The sequence below is a fragment of the Lotus japonicus genome, chromosome 4, assembly GCF_012489685.1.
Source record: "Lotus japonicus ecotype B-129 chromosome 4, LjGifu_v1.2".
Classification (NCBI taxonomy): domain Eukaryota; kingdom Viridiplantae; phylum Streptophyta; class Magnoliopsida; order Fabales; family Fabaceae; genus Lotus; species Lotus japonicus.
In genome coordinates, this window is record NC_080044.1 from 23,280,947 (window position 1) to 23,304,076 (window position 23,130).

General features: G+C 36.1%; 2 protein-coding genes across 4 annotated transcripts; one reads left to right on the top strand and one right to left on the bottom strand.

Annotated features, from left to right (window-relative positions):
- Nucleotides 1–7,154: 7,154 nt before the first annotated feature.
- Nucleotides 7,155–9,244, bottom strand: LOC130712497 (uncharacterized). Its single transcript, XM_057562329.1, has 4 exons — nucleotides 9,128–9,244; nucleotides 8,833–9,011; nucleotides 7,736–8,746; nucleotides 7,155–7,641 (listed from the first exon to the last, which is right to left on the bottom strand). The coding sequence occupies exons 1-4, from the start codon at nucleotides 9,242–9,244 to the stop codon at nucleotides 7,155–7,157; spliced, it is 1,794 nt and encodes a 597-aa protein (XP_057418312.1).
- Nucleotides 9,245–11,506: 2,262 nt separating this feature from the next.
- LOC130711388 (probable methyltransferase PMT21) lies at nucleotides 11,507–16,793 on the top strand. Of its 3 annotated transcripts, XM_057560977.1 has the most exons (9): nucleotides 11,507–11,525; nucleotides 11,619–11,710; nucleotides 12,587–12,863; nucleotides 12,951–13,099; nucleotides 13,189–13,384; nucleotides 13,650–13,860; nucleotides 14,219–14,891; nucleotides 14,993–15,070; nucleotides 16,048–16,793. In XM_057560977.1, exons 3-9 carry the CDS (start codon nucleotides 12,609–12,611, stop codon nucleotides 16,268–16,270), a joined length of 1,785 nt encoding a protein of 594 aa, XP_057416960.1. In that variant the 5' UTR covers nucleotides 11,507–11,525; nucleotides 11,619–11,710; nucleotides 12,587–12,608; the 3' UTR covers nucleotides 16,271–16,793. The 3 variants fall into 3 exon arrangements, with proteins under 3 accessions (XP_057416960.1, XP_057416959.1, XP_057416961.1); XM_057560976.1 differs by lacking the exon at nucleotides 11,507–11,525 and having other exon boundaries at nucleotides 11,532–11,710; XM_057560978.1 differs by lacking the exons at nucleotides 11,507–11,525; nucleotides 11,619–11,710 and adding an exon at nucleotides 11,755–11,912.
- Nucleotides 16,794–23,130: the final 6,337 nt, after the last annotated feature.

Consider the following 23,130-nt stretch of genomic DNA (forward strand, 5'->3'; position numbering starts at 1 on the left):
AAGTGATTTTATTAGATAATTAGGTGATTATGTGATATATGGAGTGAGTAAATTATTTAAATTGTATATGAGTGATATATGTGATTATTATTTAAATCTTATGTGATATAGTATAAGATTTAGATAAATAAGGGTTTTAGGTTTTAAGTGAGTAGTTGGGAGTGGGGCCCATTGTAAGACTATTTAAGGGTTAGGAGTGAATTAGAAAGGGAGAAATCAGAATTTGAGAATTGGAGAAGTTAGCAGAGCAGAAGAAGAGAAGCGTGAAAGAGAGAAGGGGGGAAAAGAGAAGAAAAACCTAGACTTTGATCTTCAAGAGGTAAGGGTTTGGATTCATGTTCTATGGATTAGTATGATAGTGGGTAATGATAGGAAGCGTGATTTAGAAACCCTAGGATGCATAAGTTCCCAAATTGAAATAGTTAGGGTTTGATTTTAAGATGAATTTTGGGGGTAGAAGATAGGCGCGCATGATGCGCGGGTTGCACGCGGGAAATTTACGAGCTCTTGTACCCTTTTTCGAGCTGTGTTAATGACCGAATTTGAAGAAGTAGTCTTCATAAGAGTTGTAGCTCTTTCTGTTATGAAACTTTTTCCGCTGGTTTCACATCGTTACGACGTCTGTAGCTCGAGTTATAGGTGTTTTAGTGAGAATAGGTTAAGCTGTCACGTTTCTCACGAACTGCAGTTAGTGTTAGATTTTTCCTGAATTGTTTACTTCGAATTTCGACTTGAAAATTTACAGGGATTTACAAAACGTGTATAGGGAACCATGATAAAAATATTGGATTTTTCTTAGTGTATTTGAGGTATTTAAAAATTCGTGTAGGTTGTTGTACAATTTATAACCGTTTTGAATAAAATGAGTCATTTTATGTGCAAATGTTGTTTTCGAAAAAAGATATGGTGCGCGCGCATGGTGATGCGCAAGGCGCGGTGGCGCGTGACCATGGCGAGGGTTGCGCGCGAGGGAGGTGGCGCATGTAGGTAGTGATGCGCGCGCATGAGGGGGATGGTGCTAGGGGATGACGAGTTTTTTGGGAAAATTAGGAAGAATCCAGTTTTTGTATAATAGTTGCAGAACATGTTATATATGAATTATATTTAATTTACATATGTTTAATAGTTCATTATATGATGTTATTTCTGAATTGATGTTATATGTTAAGTTGTTAAGTTACTGTGATTGCATGTTGTGTGATTGATAACATGTAAGTGTGTGTTTTGTGAAATTGGAGATGATTTGAATTATTGAGCTGGTGATGAGGTGATGAATATGCTAAAATAATTAAGACTTGGAGATGGTCTGAATATGCATATGTTAGTGGAGTTTTGCACAATACATTGCATAGTTGTCAAGAGGCAATGTTTGCTAGTTCTCGTGGAGGCTAGAGACTTGTGCCAAAACTGGAGCGGTTTTGAAGCCTAGAGCGATGGCTTTATTGGTGGTTATCTGTCTGGAGTGGACGCGGTGATACCGCTAAGGATAACAACTTTGGTACCAAAGACATTTGCACAGAGTCACACTTGAGTCATATATGTTACCATATGGAGTTGTTAATGTTAAATAATGTTAACTGTGATATCTTTGGTGTGTGTTGTTGTTGTGATATTTGGAGATATTTATATTTGCTTTATATGAGCTATAATTATGGAGTATTGACATATTGTGAAATTAATTGATTATATTAAATTTCATGAATTATCTTCTTAATCATGTATAGGGAATTATGGATAATTTTTATAAGCTTTTACATTATTTATTATTATGCTTATCCATATGATATGAGTTCTCACCCTTCTGTTGGAATGATGTTCTATGCGACATCGCTCAGGTACCGAGGATAGTGGAACTTCTCGTGAGAGTTAGTTGGAGGAGCTAGTCTTTCATTTATGGTTTAGTTAGGGGAGTCGTGCTCTGTTATGTAACACCGGGGAAACGCTTAGTTTTGTATATTGATGTTAAGAGTTATTTTATGAACTCTCTTATTTATTTTCGGATTATGTTTTATTTTGGAGTTGAAAAATAAATCCGCTGTGCTATGCATATAATGTTATGACACTAAAGTTGGAAATTTATATCTAAATTATGAGCATGACAGGTGTTTTGATTTATGGTTTTGGAGAATAAGTGTGACACCCTCTGTGTTATGAATTTTACTCTGATTTAAGCTATAATATTTACGCGGGGTTTAGAGGGTGTTACAAATCACGCGGGACAAACCCACCTCATCGCCACTTTATAACGTCTCGAAAAGACGGGACAATCCCATGGGACAAACCCACCTCATCGCCACTTTAACGTCTCAAAAGACGGGACAATCCCGTGGGACAAATCCACCTCATTGTCACTTTATAACGCCTCAACAGACGGGACAATCCCGTGGGACAAACCCACCTCATCGCCACTTTAGTGTCTCAAAAGACGGGACAATCGCGTGGGACAAATCCACCTCATTGCCACTTTATAACGCCTCGAAAGACGGGACAATCCCGTGGGACAAACCCACCTCATCGCCACTTCAAGCAAACCAAACCATCTCATCCAACTCAGTGGTCACTCAAACAACAATTTCAAATTCAATAATCAAATCAACATAATCACATATTATTCATATTATCAACAAACATACGTCTCATCAAAATGCATACTAACTCAGCTCGATATTTCAACATAACAACAATCAAGGTATCAACAATAACCATGTCTTATCCACTAGAAATTAGTAATGATAGAAACCAGTAAACGGCCGAAGCCTCTCAGAAAACGGAGACACACGTCTCAATAAGTTCACTCGGCCGAAGCCTCAAGAAAACATTTGGCACAAGCCTCAGTAAACATTCAAAATAAGAAAGCATACAACATTGCAAAACATGCCAATATTTCAATCAATTGTCAATCAAATTAAACACCTTCATCTCAAACGCATGCAGTGCGATAAAAGCATGCAAGACTCAAAGACGCACTAAAACTGAGTTACCCTTACCTTCGTGAGTAGAAGTAGTGCATAGACGTTGCGAACCTAAAACAAGAAATACAGTCTCATCAATACAAGCTCCACAAGAAGCAATCAATCTAAGAACACTAATCGAAACCGGAAATAAACATTAAGGCACGACTAGACAACGGAGACTGCGCTCGCTAAAACGCTCATAACTCGAGCTACAGAACTCGGAATGACACGAAACCAAAGCCAAACTTTCTACAACAGAGAGGGCTACGGTATGGCTCAGGCCATACAAACCCCCAAAAATTATTTTTGGACACGGTACAGTTCCAAAAAGTTTCGGCCACTACCAAAAATCGGGTTACCCGAACTTTTCTTCGATCTAAATTAATTCCTAGGTATTCTTAGGTGATATCTAGGGTAAAACAATGCTCGGAAAATTTTTAGAAATTTCTACGCTACTAGGTGCTTTTGGGTTCAAACTTTAAGCTCAAAACTCAAAGTTAAAATCTTTGAAAACAAATTTGACAGTGTCGTAGATCGGGGCGTTTATAGCAACTAATTCTATAGGCACTAAGCAAGATCAAGACTTTTTGAATCAAAAAGTAAATTCACAGAGAAAATGAGTTTCGGGCTTTAAAACTCAGATCTACGGCGACTCGGTGAAAATCCGAACAAACCGACATCGATTATAGCATGTTGGGTTAGTGGGGAAGAAAGTTGAAAAGAAAAATCAAAGCTATCAGACATTTTGACATTTTGCTCCAAACTTTGAGCACGGAAAGACATGAGAAAACCCAACAGAAAGTAGAAACAAAAGCAAGATCTAGCACCCTTACCTCTGCACCTACGCGTAGCTTCAGAAATCAGGACGATCGGGCAAATGATGAAAAAGCTCTGCTCCACTCTCTCTCTCTCTCTCTCTCTCTCTCTCTCTCTCTCTCTCTCTCTCTCTCTCTCTCTCTCTCTCTCTCTCTCTCTCTCTCTCAGCTTCGGCCACTTTGGGGAAGAAATGATATATTTTCTCATTTTTCCCTTTTTATAGGTGAGGGGAAAATTCGAAAAATCGATATATCGCGGTTTCGGTCGTTTTGGTACTTTCATCTGCTGATAAAAATTGAGTATTCAGCGACAGAATTTCGAAACTCAAATCGAGGTTCATTTAATTGAGGAAAACGTCTCAAAGACGGGCCGATTTACGCCAAAAAACTACTTTTTGCAGTCGACGTCGGATGAAGAAACTTCATTCAGGAAAAAGATCACAAACGTCGAAAGGTGTGAGGTAGCGCGGATGGAAACTTTGTTAGAAGCCCCGAATAGAAAAACTCTTCATTCGAGGTCTTAATTAAAGTCCCCGAGAAGTTAAAGTCTAGCTTCGACGGACTTCCGGGAAGCGAAACCTAACAAGTGTACAGTCCAGGGTTTCGTATCGAAATACTGATCATGGGAAAATTACTCAGAGGTTCTTGTTCTACCTTCAATTCTAAAATTCTCTTAAACAGTGCTCTAGGAGCGGATATAGCCTTTTTCGAACACTCTCGACCTTAGTCGGGTGCGAATATGGTTCGTGCTATCAATCAAAATGACTATAGTGTCATCCTTAACCATACTTTGAACTTTCGTCTTCATAACACTAGTCAAAACGTCAAACACAAGTCAAGTTCCACTCACGCTTACACAGAGTTCTATGCGTGAGCTGGAAATTAATTAATTATTTAATAAAAATTCTAAAATCCTGGGTCTTACACAAGCTATGAAGCACGGACTTGGACACAGACACAGGACACGGACACGGGCGGGAACGCCGACACGGCAAAACTCCAAAAAATAGGATACGGGGACACGACTAATATATATATATATATATATATATACATATATATATATATATATAGGGTTAAATGTTCTTTTCGTCCCTGAACTATAGCGAAATTTTGGTTTCCATCCCTCAACTAAATTTCTGATGGTTTTTGTCCCTTTACTTAGTAAACCGTTTGTTTTCCATCCTTTGACCATTTTGACCGCTGACATGTCAGTTATTTAGCCGGTTTTGAATTATTTTAATTACACGTGGAATATGCAGAGGGACTAAAACCAAAAAAATGTTAAAATTTCATTTTAAACTATCATCTTCATCCCCAATCATCTTCATATTCCATAAAAACCCAACAAGTTTATGTTGTTCATCTTCATCTTCATCATTATTCATCAAAAACCCAGAAAATAAAAATAAATTCATCAGCAAGAACAACAACAACAACCAATCTAAAAATATGAAACCCAACAACAAGAACAACTTTTTTTTTGGGTAAGCAAAATATATTAATAAAGAGTACTAGGGTACTCAACCCCTAAACTACAAAGATTAATGAATCAAAATTGGAGTAAAACAGAGCAAAGCATAACCAGCGGCTCAAAACTACCCAAGTCAATTGACAAGTTGGACACCCCCAACCTATCTCTATTCTGACTAATTAAAACCCCCCAACCTTTCCACGCCTACATCTTGAGTTACCTCCAAGATAATCATCGAAAATTGCAGCATCAAATTATAACAGAAGAGATACCCACCTGATTAACATAAGGATCTTATGTAATTTATTATCTACTGGTAATAAAATACATGCATAGAATCCTGTAGATAACCGCTTCAAAGGCTTGCTAATTAACATAAGGAAAAAATTTAAGAAAAAATAAAAACCCACCCACGCCCAGATCTTTTGAACCACCAGACCTCGACCCTCTTGCAAAATCGATTTACGTTTCTATCGATTTCTTTCTCCAGCCACAGATCTGCCATCAAAGCGGAGGAGAAGCCCTTCTACCATCAAACCAGTGCCTCCGCGACTCTGATCTGCTTTACCAGCGACTTCGCGACTCCAATATGCTTCATCTCTCCTTCCGCCAACCTCTAAATGTGTTGATCAAATCTGGGTCTTTTTTGGGGGCCAAATCTTAGTTTGAAGAGATGAATATGGGTTTTTAAATATGTTGGATTGGTTGAGCTCTGATAGATTATCCTCTGATTCGTTAAATTCATTTGATGTGGTTGTGTCTTGTGTGGAGAGTGAAAAGAGGAAGTGCTGTTGTGTGGGTTACGGTGGTGAACGAGGGAATTTGATGAAGAAGAAGAGGGGGGTTTTTGGGTTTCCTGGGTTTTCTGTTCTCCCTCCTCTGATGCACAAGAAACTAAAGAAGTATAATTTCATTTGACAGGCACACAAGGGAGAAAGATGAAGATAGGATTTTTTTATTTTTCTACAAATTTATGGGTTTTAAATGAAGATACTTGAAGAAGATGAAGATTCTCGTTTGGATTTAGGTAATGTTTCTGTTGTTTCTGGGTTTGAGGGTCACATTTTTTGGGATTTTGAAGAACATGGTGGAGAGAAGATGATTGGGGATGAAGATGATGGGTTAAAATGCAATTTTACCTTTTTGTTTTTGTTTTAGTCCCTCTGCATATTCCATGTGTAATTAAAATAATTCAAAACCGACTAAATAACCGACATGTCAGCAGTCAAAATGGTCAAAGGATGGAAAACAAACGGTTTACTAAGTAGAGGGACAGAAACCATCAAAAATTTAATTGAGGGACGGAAACCAAAATTTCGCTATAGTTCAGGGACGAAAAGAATATTTAACCCCTATATATTAAAAAAAGCAACATGAAAATTTGTTCACAAAATTAAGAGAACATTAGACAAGTAAATGTTTATATATAACTTTCCCAAAGTTTCAAGAACATGTATTGATAAAGGGGAGCCTTGGGAACAAAGTTTTTCCTGGTAAACTAATAACCAGCAAGGAACAAAGGAAAATAAAAACACAAAAAAGGAATTAACAAATCTAAAACAGTAGCAGTAAAACACAGACCAAGAACAGTAAGGAAGAAGCACCTAGGAGCTTGAAAACATAAAGAGTATGTGCTTCAAACATTCTCAAAGTTAAAACACAAGTTAATGCCATTACAATTAAAAACTTAAAACTTCAATCTTATGTCAATGAGCTTCACCAAAAAGAAATACTAAGAAGTCTCATTTTGGAAGTTAAGAACTTTGTCTCCATAAAATAAAAGAGTAAATCTATCTAGTGGCTTGCTCCTCCTTCTTGACCACCATCATCATTGAAAAATATAGCCTCTAGCTCCGGTTCATCAAGTGATAAATTAGCAACTTCAAGTATTCCACATCCACCCTCATCAAGTTATTCAAACGCATCTCCCGCTATATCCAACATCTTGGTTTCCCCTTCATGGTATTGTGGAGAACTTCTTGAAATAAGCCGAAGATTGCTATGAACAAATACTAAATCTTTAGCTCTTTCGGGTGTCATCTTATTTCTCTTCAAAGAATGAATGAAAGAGTATGTGCTCCAATTTATTTCACTGCATGAAGATGAACATGGCCGCCCAAGTAACTTAAGAGAAACTTGTTGCAGTAGTGGAGCATGAGCACCATGAGTAAGCCACCAAGATTTAGCATCAATCCGTCCCTTACCTCCTAAAGAGTCAATGTCATCAAATCCTTCTCTTCCATCTGAGAAACTTGCAAACTCTACATTCACACGTCTCCTCACATCCACATCAACAAAGTACTTTCTGAAGCACTTCATCCTTTCACGAGTAATTTCCACATATTGATGTGGACGAACTCTACTAGCATCTTCACTTAGCCATTCATGACTATAATATCTACAATAAATATATACAAAATATGGTTATATATAAATTGAAATAACATAGAGAATATAACTAAACATTATATTTAAAGAATATGGATAACAACCTTGAGTTCAAAGAGTGAGCTAAACAATGGAGAGGTGTGCTACTCTTAGTCCAACGATCAACTAATATGGAGTGCACTACCTCATAAAAGGTTGATACCTCCGACTCCGTCTTTCTTTCAGACTTGTATATGACTTTCCTTACATTTTCAATCATTGAATCCCACATTTCATATACTACATGGAGAGTTGAAGCATCCGTATCCATTTTTCTTAGGACATCATAGATTGGACTAGTGAATGAAAGAATGTAATCAACCTTATCCCACCCAATAACATCCAACAATTTTTCCCTCACAAGTTTGGCCTTTTCAACATCATCATCCTTGTAAGAATTCCATTTGTCACTAATGACCATCTCTTGAAGCCCTTTCTTTAATTCCCTAAACCTCTTGAGCATCACTATTGTGGAGGCAAATCTCGTTGGAGCGATGGAAAGCAACTTCAAGGAATTGAAAGAATGGAAGATTGATAATCTCATAGAGTGACACATGATGAAGTTCCTGATAAGCATAGCATCTTCAGCAATTTTTGTGATCCAAGAACATTCTTCGTAAACAGTACTGTTTCTCTCCGTATTCTTGGCTGCACATATATTCTTCAAAGCAAGGTTAAGGGTGTGCACAACACAAGGAGTCCAATAAATAGAAGGAAACTCAGATTCAATAATTAAACCTGCCGCCCTACACACAGGTGCATTATCAGTCACAACTTGCACCACATTTGAGGGTCCAACTTCTATTATAACCTCTCTTATCTTTTTGGCAATGAAATCTTTATCTTTTACCTCATCTGAACAATCTACAGCTTTTAGAAACATAGGCCCGCTCTCCGTGACAGCCATAAAATTGATAAGGGGTCTCCTTTGTGGATCACTCCATCCATCACTAACAATAGTCACCCCTTTTTGGCTCCTTGAATTCCTAATTGGCTCCAATTGCTTGTCCACATGTCTTCTTTCATTTTCTAGCAAGGTTGTTCTCAACTTGTTATAACCAGGAGGTTGATATCCACTTATAAAATTATTGCATGCATAAGCAAATGCCTTTTTGTAATGGGGATTTCTTGCAAAATGAAATGGCAACCAGAAGAATAAAACATTCTAGCAATTTTATAATCAAGTGTCTCTCTACCTTGCATATTGAATGCATTTTCAAGAGCTCCAGATGTCTTCCTCTTTTTAGGATCAGCAGTAGGACTCTCACTAGAAAGCGGGGGCAAAGATGCTGTTTTGGTTTTTGACTTCTCAATCATAAGTGTAGCCTCATTGTCTAATTTCTGCATATCAATAAGCTTAGCTTGTGTTAGCTTGTCACAAAATCCAACACCCTGTCTTGGAATCTTCAATAGATGAGCTCTGACTCTAGTGTAAGATCCATGAAAGATTTTGTTACAGAGCTTGCATTGGACTTGAAAATTCCCACCCCAACTCCTACTCCTTTTGTCTTTGTTACAAAGTTATTTAGAGGCTTGGTGACATCCCCTTGGTCAACTTGACTTGAAGAAGCCATTTCTATCATGATTTTAAACAAACACAAATTTAGGGAAAGTAGAAAACCGGACAAAAATCAACAACATAAGCATAATGCCATAATCTGATCATGCTCTCATATATATGGGGCTAAAATTACAAACTGCTAATGCTATTTATCTCATATAAACTTATGAAATCAGCAGCATAATCTTAAAAAGTTATTCAATATATATATGATTCATAATTTCTGTTTGAAAACTCAACTTAGCAATGAAAATCAGCAGCAAAATCAAAGTTTTTTTAATCAACAAATTGATTATATATTGAAATATGGGGCTGTTGGCGTGCAAAAAAATAGCATGTACATTAGAAACACTTGCTGTTTGGTTGATGAAACAAGTAACAGAGTAGCAAAAATTGAAGTTTTTGTTGAAAACATTCATAGAACAGAGGCGTGTAGAACAAGAGAAGCTTTCCAACCCATATACAATGAAAGGACCCAAAATAAGCAACTGGCAAACAAAATCAATAAAACCCTAAAGTGATAAAGTTCTTACCTTTGTCCAGAAACAATGAAGGGAAGCGACAGAGAATACTAGGAGGAAGGAGGAAACGGCAGTTCGGCAGAGAAAAACACGTCGTCGGTGTAGGAGGAAGATGAAACGCTCACAGTAAAGAGAAGACCACAAAGAAGCACGCCGATGGAGAGAGGACGATCGCCGCCGTCGTTGGCTGAGGAAGAACAACTGCCGCCGTCGCTGGCGGAGGAAGAAGATGAAACCGTCATTCGTAGCAGTTGCAGAAGAAGATGAAGCGTAAAACGTGAACTTTGTGCGTTCTGTTTGTGTGTGCGTTATGAGCTTTTGATAGGGTTTAATTGATTTTTAATTAGATAAAGTTTGTTTCTTTTTTGGTATAAAGATAAAGTTTGTTTGACTTTTAATTTATCTTTTTTTTAAATCCAAAAATAATAAAAAAATGACACAAGTGTCCTATATATGTGTCTAGCCATAAAGGTGTGTCGGCTCATTCTACAAGCCGTCTCTCAGCCGTGTCCGAGCCGAGAAATAATAATTTAAAATTTAGACACGTCGCAGACATGTCCGACACGTGTCCGTGTCGTCCGCGTGTCCGACACGCCTATGTTCTCACGTGCCCGTGCTTTCTTGTACACAAGACAAGAGTTAGTAATTTGAAAGAATGAGTATAAAACCCAAGAAAGAAAATGAGTAAGTAATTATAGAGTTGTATATGTATATTCTATTCAGTTATTGGAGGAATTTTCATCCTTTCCACACTGATATGGTAAAGTGTTAAAGTTGTAAATATTTGTTATGATTGCCACTAAACTTACTCGCTAAACTTTAAGGTTTATGACACTCTAGATTTAAAGAGGAGCTTGAATCACTTTTCAAATCAAGTATTCGGATTATAGTTACACACGTCTACACAACTTTAAAGAGTTAATTTTATTTTGGTGCTTACACGTTTTCTCCTTTAAAAACAATTCTATTCGAGGTGAGAACATTCATGGTGGAGCTAACTCTCTAAACTAGATTTTTTTCCATCCACAAAACTAAAAAACCAATGTCTTTATACATTTAAGGATTTACCTATATTATAATTTCATTTGATAAAGTTTTTAAGTGAGATAAATATTTGAAGTATGAAGATTTAATGTTTTATTTCACAAAGTTTTTTATAAACTTCAATTTGCTATAGAAATGATTTTTTTTATTAATATAGAAATGATATTATTTCCGTACTTATAGCTAGAAGGTTATATTATTTTCTTGATTTAAAATATCTATTGGTGAAAGAAAGAAAAAATACCCTAAAAAAATGAAAAATGCCAGTAACACTTTTGATTTTTGAACATTATTTTTCAGTATTCACGTATTATTAATTAATTAAACTTATGTGAGCCAATAAGAAAATATGGATTAAAAGTGCCATGTCAATGTAAAATTTGTTTACACAAACGATTAATTAATTTCCGTTAAATTAAGAATTTATTTTTATCTAATTAAAATTAAAAACAAATGTAATTATTCATCACACTTGTGATAATGTAATTTGATGTTAGTGTAAAACTATTTTACACTTAAAAATGCATATCTATAAAACAGATTTAGGTTTTACTTTCAATGAAACACATAAATTTCAACCATTAAATAAAAGAGTGTTGAAAAAAGTTTTAAAGTGATTGTTGTTACTGTAAGTTAGCACTCCAGAAAAGAAATTTCACACAAAATCAGGGGACAGCTGGGCACTTAGTTATAGACTATGGTTGAGCTAGTTGAGTTTTTAAGCCTGAGGTATCTGACTTATGTGCATGAACTCTTTTACTTCCTACTTCTTAGTTCCTCTTCTTCTTCTCTCTCATTCTGCAAACACTGCTTCTGTTTCAGTCACCACATTTACACTTTCCACTGTTTCAACCACAAGTGGTAGCAGATACAGAGGAGAATAATAAAAAAACAAAAACAGACAAGTGATAATAGTCAGTTCCTTCTTATCCTTTCACTCCTTTCTTCTCTTTCTTTTGTCATCTTTATTGGATTCTTTTCTCATCTTTGCTGCTTCCAATTTTGTATCTTTTTGTGTCACAGATCTGATTTTTGCTTCTGGGGTTCTCTAAAATTCTCTTGTTTTTTGGTTTGTTCCAATTTGATATTTTGTGACACTCGAGTGCTTCATGTTTGGTGCGTTTATCATCAAAATTTCTCCTTTTTCCATTTTACATTCAATTATCTAGATGGGGTTTTGAGATTATTAAAAAGTTCATTTTTTTTATGCTTTCATGCTCTGAGCTTAAATCAGTGAGACATGGGTGGGAAGTGGGAGGATTCTTTGAAAATTATATTACTGTTATGTGATGCCTTTTCTTCTGTGTTTTTGTCAGTGTGTTTGGTTTCCATTGTTTGGGCAAGGGAAAATAGTGTAAGATCTAGAGCTTCCTTTTTGCTTTATTTGAAGTGATGATGAGTTTCTGGGCCCAATGTCATGTGAAAATCATAAAGTAGTAGATTTCAATATTATAGCTTACCCCATGTAGTTTTATTGGTCGGTTAGTTAGTATTGTCCAGCTGGAGTTTAATCATCATTTCCTATTTTTACTCTGCCATTTTGTGATTCTAAAATTTGGACCTTTAGTGTTGTGGTTATGGTGTTTAAATCTGGTTTTGTGTGTTCTAATTGCAATTGGCATTGTTTGTTGTCTTTTATAGATTATTTTGAGTGATTTAATCTAATGCTGTTGCTAACTCAATTTTGAATGCGATGTGTAATCTGTTTTTGTTTTCAGTTGTTGGGTTTTAAATTTTTAAAGTACGTGTGGTTGCATTTTAGTGATGCTGAGTATTATTTCTATATGCAGATAATTGATTATTTCACAGACCATGAGTCTTAATGATGGAAAACTGGACAAGAGCAGGATGGTCTCTGTGGCGGTCGTATTTGTGGTGTTATGTGGAGTTTCTTTCTATATGGGTGTAATATTTTGTTCTGAGAAAGATAGATTTGTCTCAATTAGTAGCCAGAACTCCCTTGAGTCTCCCAAGGAATCATCAATTAGTCCTCTGCAAATTAAAGACATCAGTTTTCCTGAATGCAGCATTGACTATCAAGATTACACTCCATGCACAGATCCAAGGGTAATGTACTATAGTATTCCATTTTCTGATGCAGTATGATTTGTGGAAGAAAGTTTCCCTGTTGATTAAGAATGCTTAGTTTTATAGGGATGGAAAAAGTATGGTACGCATCGGCTTACCTTCATTGAACGCCATTGCCCTCCAATTTCTGAGAGGAAAGAATGCTTAGTTCCTCCACCAGATGGGTATAAGTCTCCAATTAGATGGCCAAAGAGTAGAGATGAATGTTGGTACAGGTATAATATAATATGCACCTTATTAGTTTGCAATAAAAAACTTCCTTAATTTAAGTTTCCTGAAAGTTTGCTGTTATATCTAATTTCAGGAATGTTCCATATGACTGGATTAACAAGCAGAAGTCGAATCAACATTGGTTGAAAAAGGAAGGGGAGAAATTCCTCTTTCCTGGTGGGGGTACCATGTTCCCCAATGGTGTTGGTAAATATGTTGACTTGATGGAAGACCTGATCCCAGAAATGAAAGGCGGGACAATTCGAACTGCCATTGATACTGGATGCGGGGTGAGCCTCACTCTCTTACTCTTTGTATTTATCTTGGGAATAGAAAAATTTCAATTCTTAAAATTCCTTAGAGACCAAATTCTTAGTTTAATTATGTGCTCTGGTTCTTTTAGTTGTAATTTCTTAACTGTATGTGTATATATATATTTTAAAATCAATTAATTTTGTACCTTTAGAAAAAAAATTAATTTCAGCTGCTTTTCTCAATCATGTGATACACAAAGTATTAGCATCAATTAATCCATATAACGCTTATTCATTTTAGGTTGCTAGCTGGGGTGGTGACTTGCTGGATCGTGGGATTCTAACTGTTTCTCTTGCCCCAAGAGATAACCATCAAGCTCAGGTTCAGTTTGCTCTGGAGCGTGGTATCCCTGCAATTCTTGGCGTCCTTTCTACTCAGAGACTTCCATTCCCATCAAACGCATTTGATATGGCTCATTGCTCCAGATGCCTCATCCCATGGACAGAATTCGGTACTCTTCTATGGATTTTAACTCTTAGCTATCAAATATATTTTGTTCCTGTTTCTGCCGTGTTTACCAGTGATCATGAACTTTACTAGTTTGTAGCTTACTTAAACTTTAAATTTCACATGGATTTTCTAAAGACATGTGGATTTTCTCAAATCAGGCTTATATCTAGTTTCAATGACCATATTGTTTTTCAGATCTTGTGCGACAATTTATTATTAGTTACTTTTAATTAAGCTTTATAGCACCAGGTTTGCCTTTTTTATAATGCTTTGGTGCTATGATATTTGTTTTCTGCTAATCAATTTCTGCTTAGAGCTGAGAAGTTCAGAGTAAATTCTCATGGGCTATCTGGTTTTAGGCGGAGTTTATCTCCTTGAGATACACCGGATTCTTCGTCCTGGAGGATTTTGGGTCCTGTCTGGTCCACCAATCAACTATGAGCGCAGATGGCGTGGCTGGAACACAACTATCCAAGAGCAAAAATCAAATTATGATAAGTTGCAGGAAATGTTGACTTCAATGTGCTTTAAAATGTACAATAAAAAGGGTGACATTGCTGTATGGCAAAAGTCTCCAGAAAATGATTGCTATAATAAGCTGCCTAAAGATACCTATCCACCCAAATGTGATGACAGCTTTGAACCAGATTCAGCATGGTATACTCCACTTCGTGCTTGTGTTGTGGTTCCCAATTCAAAGTTTAAGAAATTAGGTCTGCCTTCAATTTCTAAGTGGCCTGACCGGTTGCACGATACGCCTGAACGGATTTCAATGGTTTATCATGGGAGTGCTAGTGTTTTCAAACAAGATGACAGTAAGTGGAAAAAGAGTGTTAAGCATTACAAGAAGTTGATCCATGACCTTGGGACTGACAAAATAAGAAATGTGATGGACATGAATACGGTATATGGAGGTTTTGCTGCAGCCTTGATTGATGATCCCATATGGGTCATGAATGTGGTCTCATCTTATGCTGCCAATACACTCCATGTGGTTTATGATCGAGGCCTCATTGGAACGTACCATGACTGGTAATTTTGAAATTTTGAAAATGAACCATAAGGTTTTTAATCTCGATGAATATATTTTTGTCTAATTTGATCGGGTGTTGATTTCACTTTTGTTATGGTAGGTGTGAAGCTTTTTCAACATATCCTCGAACATATGACCTTCTTCATGTTGCTGGACTCTTCACTGCAGAAAGCCACAGGTAACTTGAGTGAGCTGTCAGTTGGTATTAAGACGCGTGTTTGGATCAATGTTGTCACAATTGATTTTGTATAATATTAATTTTAGCAAAATTGATTATTTTAAAAGTGAGTTGAAAGTGAAGTGATGTTTGTATTATCTATGAAAAAATTGGTTTTTGAACGGTAATTAGTGTTGTGAAGTTCAGTTTTAAAATCTCAGAATTGATTATGCTCAACAAAGATGCTACTTATGCTAGCTTCTAGTAAAATTGATTTTAGGGTTAAAATCAATTCTCTAAAAGGACTCCCAACGAGGAACCAAGCACACACACATGCACATGGACTTTGTTGGGCTTCTGAGTCTTGACTTGTTTTGATGTGAATCACTTGAGTGCTTGTTAGATATTCATTATTGCACACATATAAATGCTTTTTCATTCAACTTCTTTCTCTTGAACTTATATAATATTTTTTAAGTGAGTTAATTCAACAGGAACTAATAAGAATTTATAAAAAGGTGATAAGATGAACTGCACTTTTCTCGTTGCTGTGATTTAATTTACTTCAGGTTTGATTTGCAACTTCAGTGATTTTTCGTTTTTTTGGTGAAATCATTTATATTAAAACTGATTTAGTTTGAGTCTGAAAATTGGGAGCGTGGAAGCACCAACATTTTGCATCAATTGTACCTGTTCTCATGTTGAACTTTTATCATGTCGAGCACTTTATGGAGTCTTAAGATATTCTTAGCTGAACTTCTCATATTTTTTCACTTTTCTTTTTTACATTTCTATTATACCAATATAGATGCATATAAGAAAAAGTGCTTTGGTTCACAAAAAAGTGAAAAACCTTACATTCATACATGACTTTATTAAGATTCCAGTTTCCCTGACTAACTTAACTGGATGGATAGCTGATTTACTCTAAACTTTATTTATTTTTTAAAATATGCCCTGACTTCTCTGACAATGATTGATACCAACTTACCATGCAGATGTGAAATGAAGTATGTGTTGTTGGAAATGGATCGAATTTTACGACCCGGTGGGTACGCAATCATTCGTGAGTCCAGTTACTTTGTGGATCCCATTACAGCCTTTGCCAAGGGCATGCGATGGGAATGCCGTAAAGAAGAAACTGAGAAAGGCGGCGACACAGAAAAGATATTGATATGTAAGAAAAAGCTCTGGTATTCATCCATCAAAGGTTCAAGATGACAAACTCTGAGTCCTCAGCAGTAGTGAGATGGTGGTGTGGTTGGAGTACTATTGCCAAGAGTAAAATTGATTCGAAGTTCTGTAACATAATCTCCCAAGAATCAGTCTAGCAGATAGTCGACAAAAGAACAATTGGTAACCCAATAATCTCATTTGATTAATTTATATAGAAAGTTTTCTTATATATTCATATAGATTTATTCAGTTGAAGGAGTTTGGCTAGTTTTCTCTTTGCTTTGGTTTCTTGTGTTGTTATTTTCGTAATCTACCAAAAAAATATAGATCTGAGAGTCTTTATATGTCATGGAATGTACCTGTACCAAGAATCCCTTTTATCTTCCCTTTTATTTTCCTTTTTTTAGAACACATTTCATGTCAATGGAACTCAGATGAAGGAATGGAAGTTTTAAACCCCATATGATTTCTCATGAGTGCTACCATTTCAAGAACAATGATATTGTTGTACATAAATTATTTTGCTGAGAATAGCACCTGTTGCAGTAATACTGATATATTTTGGCTAGTTATTGTGTTTCATAGCTTCTTGTTGTTGTAAGTAGGTAAGTGAAGTATTAGCAAGTTTTTTTTTTTGCCTAATAGATGCCGTCACTCGTTCGGGATATAAGTTTTAGCAATTGTTGGTTATATTGGAATAATTTGGACTGATTGATCTGGCAGGTCAGGTAAGAGGTTGTTCCACGCACATGTAATAAACAAATTATTGGGAATAATGTTCCAACAATGTTTGAATGTTATATCTAGGAAAAGTGATTATAAATTCATGATCGTTTCAAAAAAAAAGTTCCTAATGTTCGGTTGACTACTTGTGTTTGTATTTTTGTTATGCCACATTCCAATGCAGTTTGAGTGTTTGACGAGTTTTTATCAATTCATGTCTTCTGGAAATGATCTGTTTGAACGTAAATATAAAATACTAAAACATTATTGTTGAATGTTGATTCTTTCTATTACTGATTTACTGGTCATCGGTTCACGCCGACCACAGTAAATCTTGGATCAAAAAATGTTTGGCCCAAAAGTCTTAGTGTTCTGTGATAATTTGAACTATCAAGTCTGCAGATTGAAATAGAACAAAGTAAGAAAAAACGCTCTTTCTATCCAGTGAGCGCCGTTTTCCCCCTTGGGGGCTCCTCCCTCCCCCTTTGGGGGGCTCTTCTTCCCCTAGGGAGGTTTTCTTGCTTATTTAGTAGGCTGTTCTTCCCACAATAGGTGGGTTCTTCTCCACAATAGGTGGATCTGTTACCCAAATAAGTGGGTTGTTTTCTGATTTTGTTCAGGCCTTTTTCCTGATTTTGTTTAGGCCTTCTTCCCTTCCTTTGGTCACTTCTACTGCCGCCCGTCCACCATGGCCGCCTACGCCCACCTTCACTTGCCACCGGGAACCTTGAAGCAGAACCAGTGGTGTGACGCCGCAACCATCTCCTCGCTGTAAGCATCTTCGTTCCCTGGGCCTTCACCGAATCCAGATCTAAGGCGTTCAACCCCATCGTCCATCTCTTGCAGTGCTCTGGTTCTAAAGGTGGAACCTTTGGTTTTGCTCTGACTTGGAAAGGCAGCAGTGGGGGTTGGGTCGGTTGCGATCCTTCCGTGCTGATTCCTCCCGCAATGACATGCTCTACCTCCCTCCTAGTGTTACCTCACGGCCTCTGCTCGCTCAGTTCATGCTGCGTCCGCACTGTTTCTGCTCCCCCCTCAGCTTGATGTTGCTGTATGTTTTGAATCTACAAAAGTCCTCTTTTCTCTCCCTGCTTTCTGAACTATGGTTTTGTCCCCCTGCTAGTGCTACTGAAGTCAAGAGTTAGGCTTCCATGTATGTCGCACAGCTAGCAATTCCGGCAGAGTCGATGAATTGTTGAAAGGGAAGCGCTGCTTAAATTTGAGGATAAAGTTTCTCCGCTTCGAAGACATTGCTATCTGTTAATTTAGGGTTTTAGAGGCTTTTGTACGGGCCTTTAGGGTTTTACATCATGGTTTCAGACTGTTGCAGCTTTGAGTGTGCATACTTGTTCTTAATTTGTTTATTTGTGTGTATTGCGAATTGCTCTTTGAGATTTACTCTCACTTGATGTAAGTGTCGTTTAGTAACCCTTGGATTTTTATTCAAAGCATCATTGACCAAAAAAAAAAGTCTGAAGATTGAGCAATTTTGGCATCTTAGCAGCGACTAATTTTGAGTCCTACTACGTGACAGAGAGTTCAGGACTACAGCAACACCTTAAATCTGGTCTTCTACTTGCTCAACCGTCATCTTTTCTCCTATCGAAATCTCTTGCACGATTGGAATAGCAAAATCATGCACAGCTCCAAAACTCTACAACAAACTAGAAACCTCACCAAATCATTGCCCACCCATTGACTCAAATTGTGGGAATAATTTTACTGATAAGGAAAACTGCTACAGTGGTAAAGGGCAGCAAATCAGCTAAATTGGTGCTCAAACTTTGAGAACTGCTATGTCAGTAAATCAAATAAATATGCACACATTCAATCCCAATTATGATGACCATAAATTGTTACCAAATAGAGTTTTTTTTTACCGTTGCAATGTTTTTATGCTTTTGTTTTTGTATTTATGTAGTAGCTGCACCTCATTAATAATCAATCCAAAAATATCAAAAAGCAACCACTGTAGCAGGTGTTCACGTTCTAAACATTAGAACTATTCTACTCTTATTCTTTGGTTTTTCTTCTCTCACCACCAAAGGCCAAAGCTACGTTTATTTCACCCACAATTCATGGATCCTTTAGAGTTTACACCAACCACAGCACCAGTCCCAACTGCTACATCACCAACTCAAGTTCATGACAACCAAACCACTAAAATCCCTTTGACAAAGAGGAAAAAGAACCACAATATCCCAACCAACCACCCAAAGCCATTGTAGAGGAAGATATAATTAAGGTTCAAGGTATTGGATTTCTTAAAATCTTCAAGTTCTGGTGAATTTAAACACCCATTGATCGGATGAGACTTGTAAAGTTTTCTAATGTTCTAATTTAGTGTTGGTTGGTTCAAATAAAATAGGTTTAGAGATAGTAGTCTCTATGGGCTAAGAAACAAACGTAATGCCATCTTATCAAGTGATTATTTGAGGAATGAATTTTGTTCCTTAATGTAAGTTTTTAAGACACTCCAAAATACTTAGTTGTTGCTACTGAGAGATAAGGATGAAGGTAGTTGGCAATTAACTAAGGTAAGGATAAAATACGGCTAGTAGAGTAAGTGAGTAACTAAAAACCACTAAGTAAATGCAAGTAAACTTGAAATAAATGGTTGAAAAAGATAAATAAAAGCTGGCACATAAAAAGGTAACGGAAAAATAATTCAGAGGACGAGAAAATTGTAATTTTGATTGATGATCGTGTTGTATGTTGTTTCAAATAACTCTGTCCTTGTTTCTATGGAGTGTTCTGGCTAACTACAACAATTAATAAGCTTCTAACCGCTAATTCACTTCCTAGCTTCACGCTTCCACTCAATATCATGGGGTGTTCGTGCCTCTCACTTCTAGTTAGCTTACAAGACTGGTCTTCTTATTGTATCGGCCAGACCAAAGCTTGTAATAACTGCTCATAATATTAAGGAACGATCTCATTTCCAATTTCCTACGTGATAAACTTAGATTTTGAATCAATATTAAGATATCTTGACCTCATATCCATGCCTATGCACTTGTCTGTATATCTTGTTCAAATGCAAAGCTTCTTCTTATCGGCTGCTCATCTTGCCTTTGCTATAACTAGCCAATCTCATATCGACTTGAGCACCAAATTGGCATACATGTTCCTAGCCATTGTAAAATAACCAATATTTTGTTGCCCACACATTTCTCCCCTGCATCCTACTTTAATTTAAGTCGTTGTGCGCTAATATCAGAATGCAACTATGTTCACCACTTCCCAAGGACAAAACATTATCGTTTAACCTTTAATTCTTCGAATCCGGTCTCCTATATAACTCCTCTATTTCAACATTTCAAACTTCTTATCAGTTTTCTATTCTATTTATGTAACCAAATCTTCTTCTTGTATTGCACCTTCAATTTAGAAACCATAGCTTTGCCTCTTCTTTTTTTCATCTATTCCTAAACTACAACCCTTTACTAATCACCATGACTGGCAAAAGTGATTCCCCGAATCATGATCACACTACAGGAGATCGAAGTGTGAATTACCAACGACCATAAATTTCTGACGGCCAACCAGTAGTAAAAAATATGTTGGTATTAGGCTCGTAGGTTGTATTTACCGACTGTTTTCGAAAAGCCATCAAAAAATTAGCGATAGTCAGAGCCGTTAGTAATTTACCGACGGCTTAAACCGTCGCTAATTTACCGACGGCCTAAACCATCAGTAATACGCCGATTGAATGAAAAAAATCCTTTTTACTAGGAATGAGAGTGCTTCATCGGTAGAAAATAATTTTAATTTTTAATTCTTTTTCCTCTTCATGAGAATATAATAGAGCTCATTGCTTTCCGAAGCTAAAAAAAAAGATTTCATCCATCTAATTCTTATATTAATGCATGTGTTAGCAAATACCACAAAATAACCATTTTTGTTAATTATCAAATGATTAAAATTATTTAGTAGATTGCAAAATTTGAAATCTCCTACAAACTTTCACAGTTTGATAAGTACCTAATTAATAAAAAAAATTATTTCATGATTTCTCGAGAGCACATACATTGATATGAAACTTAGACTAATAGGTTCTAAAATATTTTGGAGAAACCAAATATATATATAAATAAGGGGACAAAGCCCAAGATACAGGTACAAAACTTTAAAGAAAAACAAAGAAAAGAGAAAGGGAAACCGAAAAAGCAAGGAGTCTAACTCCCTAGCCAAAAAAAAGCAAAGTTATTACAGAAGTAAAAAGAAAAACAGAAGTGCATAACAAGAGAGTGTCCGCGAAGACAACCATCACATTCCCAGCTCAATTCTCTACACAGCCTTGCCTTCTGTAATATTTGATAGGAAGCACGGTGCCATGAACCCCCTGAAACCAAGACAACAACAACCGATGTAAAATATTATCATGAAGAGTTTAATGAATTATAGATTAAAGATTTTACAACCGATGTAAGATGTCATTGCTAGTCAAGATCATATTATTCTATCCAGCCATTAATTATTATATTAACATGACACACATTAGAATATTCTTAAGTACTGACAAATATTAACTTACAACAAAATAACACATAGTTATTAAACATATTAATTTCACATGACTATAATTATTAATTTGCCAAATATAGGTAAATATAAATGAAACGATATTAACATCAATGATGACGTCCTAAGCTTTGTAACTAAGTCTCATAAATGCTACCAATACTTGTATTGATCCTCCAAAAGTCTGCTTTCTATATGTTCTTGAGATGTTCATGTTTTGTTTGATCATAAAGCTATGCACCCTTTTGTAACATTGTTGTTCACTTCTTAACTTGGTAAACTATCTTCTTCCTTGAACATAACATTGGTTGTTGCTACACCTCTTGGAAAGTTTTTAATAGTTGATTATATGCACCGCTCATTTGAGGTATCCATTGGAGATTGAGAGTTGTTTGTAAACATGATTATACACTATTAACTTGATGTGATATTCGGGTATTGATTGATTGACCTTTGGTCATGATACTTTGGAGTGTAATAACAAAGTAGTGAGATTTTAATTACTTGAAGATGCATCTTTCTTTTTTTCGGGGAAGTGAAGTTAAGCATCATATGATCAAAATTGAACATTTAGTGTTAGCAGGTTGCTAAGGAAGGTTTGTCATAGATGTTTTGTGGCGGTAAAAGAAACTCTAAAAACTAAACAAAAGACTAGAAGAGTTTATGTAATTATGTATTTACGAATCTATTTACTGAAAAAACTTCCTAGTGTACTGCCTGATAGAAAGATGTGGTTTTTCCTTAAACTTGGCCTATCACCATTTTGTTTGTGAAGAAGAAAGGTGAAGCTATATAGTTATGTGCTGACTAAAGGCGGTTGGATAATGCGATGCTAAATAGCAAATATCATTGATCCCGCATAGATGAGTTGTTGATCGGCTGCAAAAGCTCAATAGTTTTGGAAAAAAACTTGATATGAGTATCTTCGCTTGAATATCAAGAAGGAAGACATTATGAAGACAACTTTTAGAACATGTTATGGCCATAATAAATTATTAGCCATGCCTTTGGAATTAATGACACCAATGTCATTTTAAGGATTTAATGAACCTCATCTTTAAATCATTCTTGGATCATTTTTTAATTGCGTTTATTGATGATATTTTTGTTTATTATGAAAATAAAAATAAGAGTTTCATGAGCTTGTTGGTTGTGGAGTTCAGTTTGAGGTTTCTCATTCCAATTCATTGTTGTCTCACGCGCAACTTTGTTCTACTTTGGTAGACGATGTTGGACACACAAGTTTAAGAATTGAAGAGGATTTGGATGCAGATGTTGTTAATGGGTCATATAGAAAACAATTATAATACCTATAGTTTTGGTAGAAAGGAGAAATTTTTTATGTCAACGTCAACGTGATGACTTCATTGGAGTTTTCATTTTACTTGTTTGAAGCATTTTGTATACTGATCTCGTCATCTTCATGTTTCTTCATGTGAAAAAAATAATAGTTCTATAATACCTAATTACTTTATGGTTATCTTGTGCACTTACGATCACTATATCATATTTAGTTTCTTGGATGATGTTGGACAATGTTGTTCTCTAGTTCCTGTGACACTAAAATATACTGCATGGTAGCTTTCAGTTGGTGACCATGTGTTTTAAGGTAAACAAAAGTCGTATGTTGATAGGAGGGGACACCCTTTTGAGGTTGC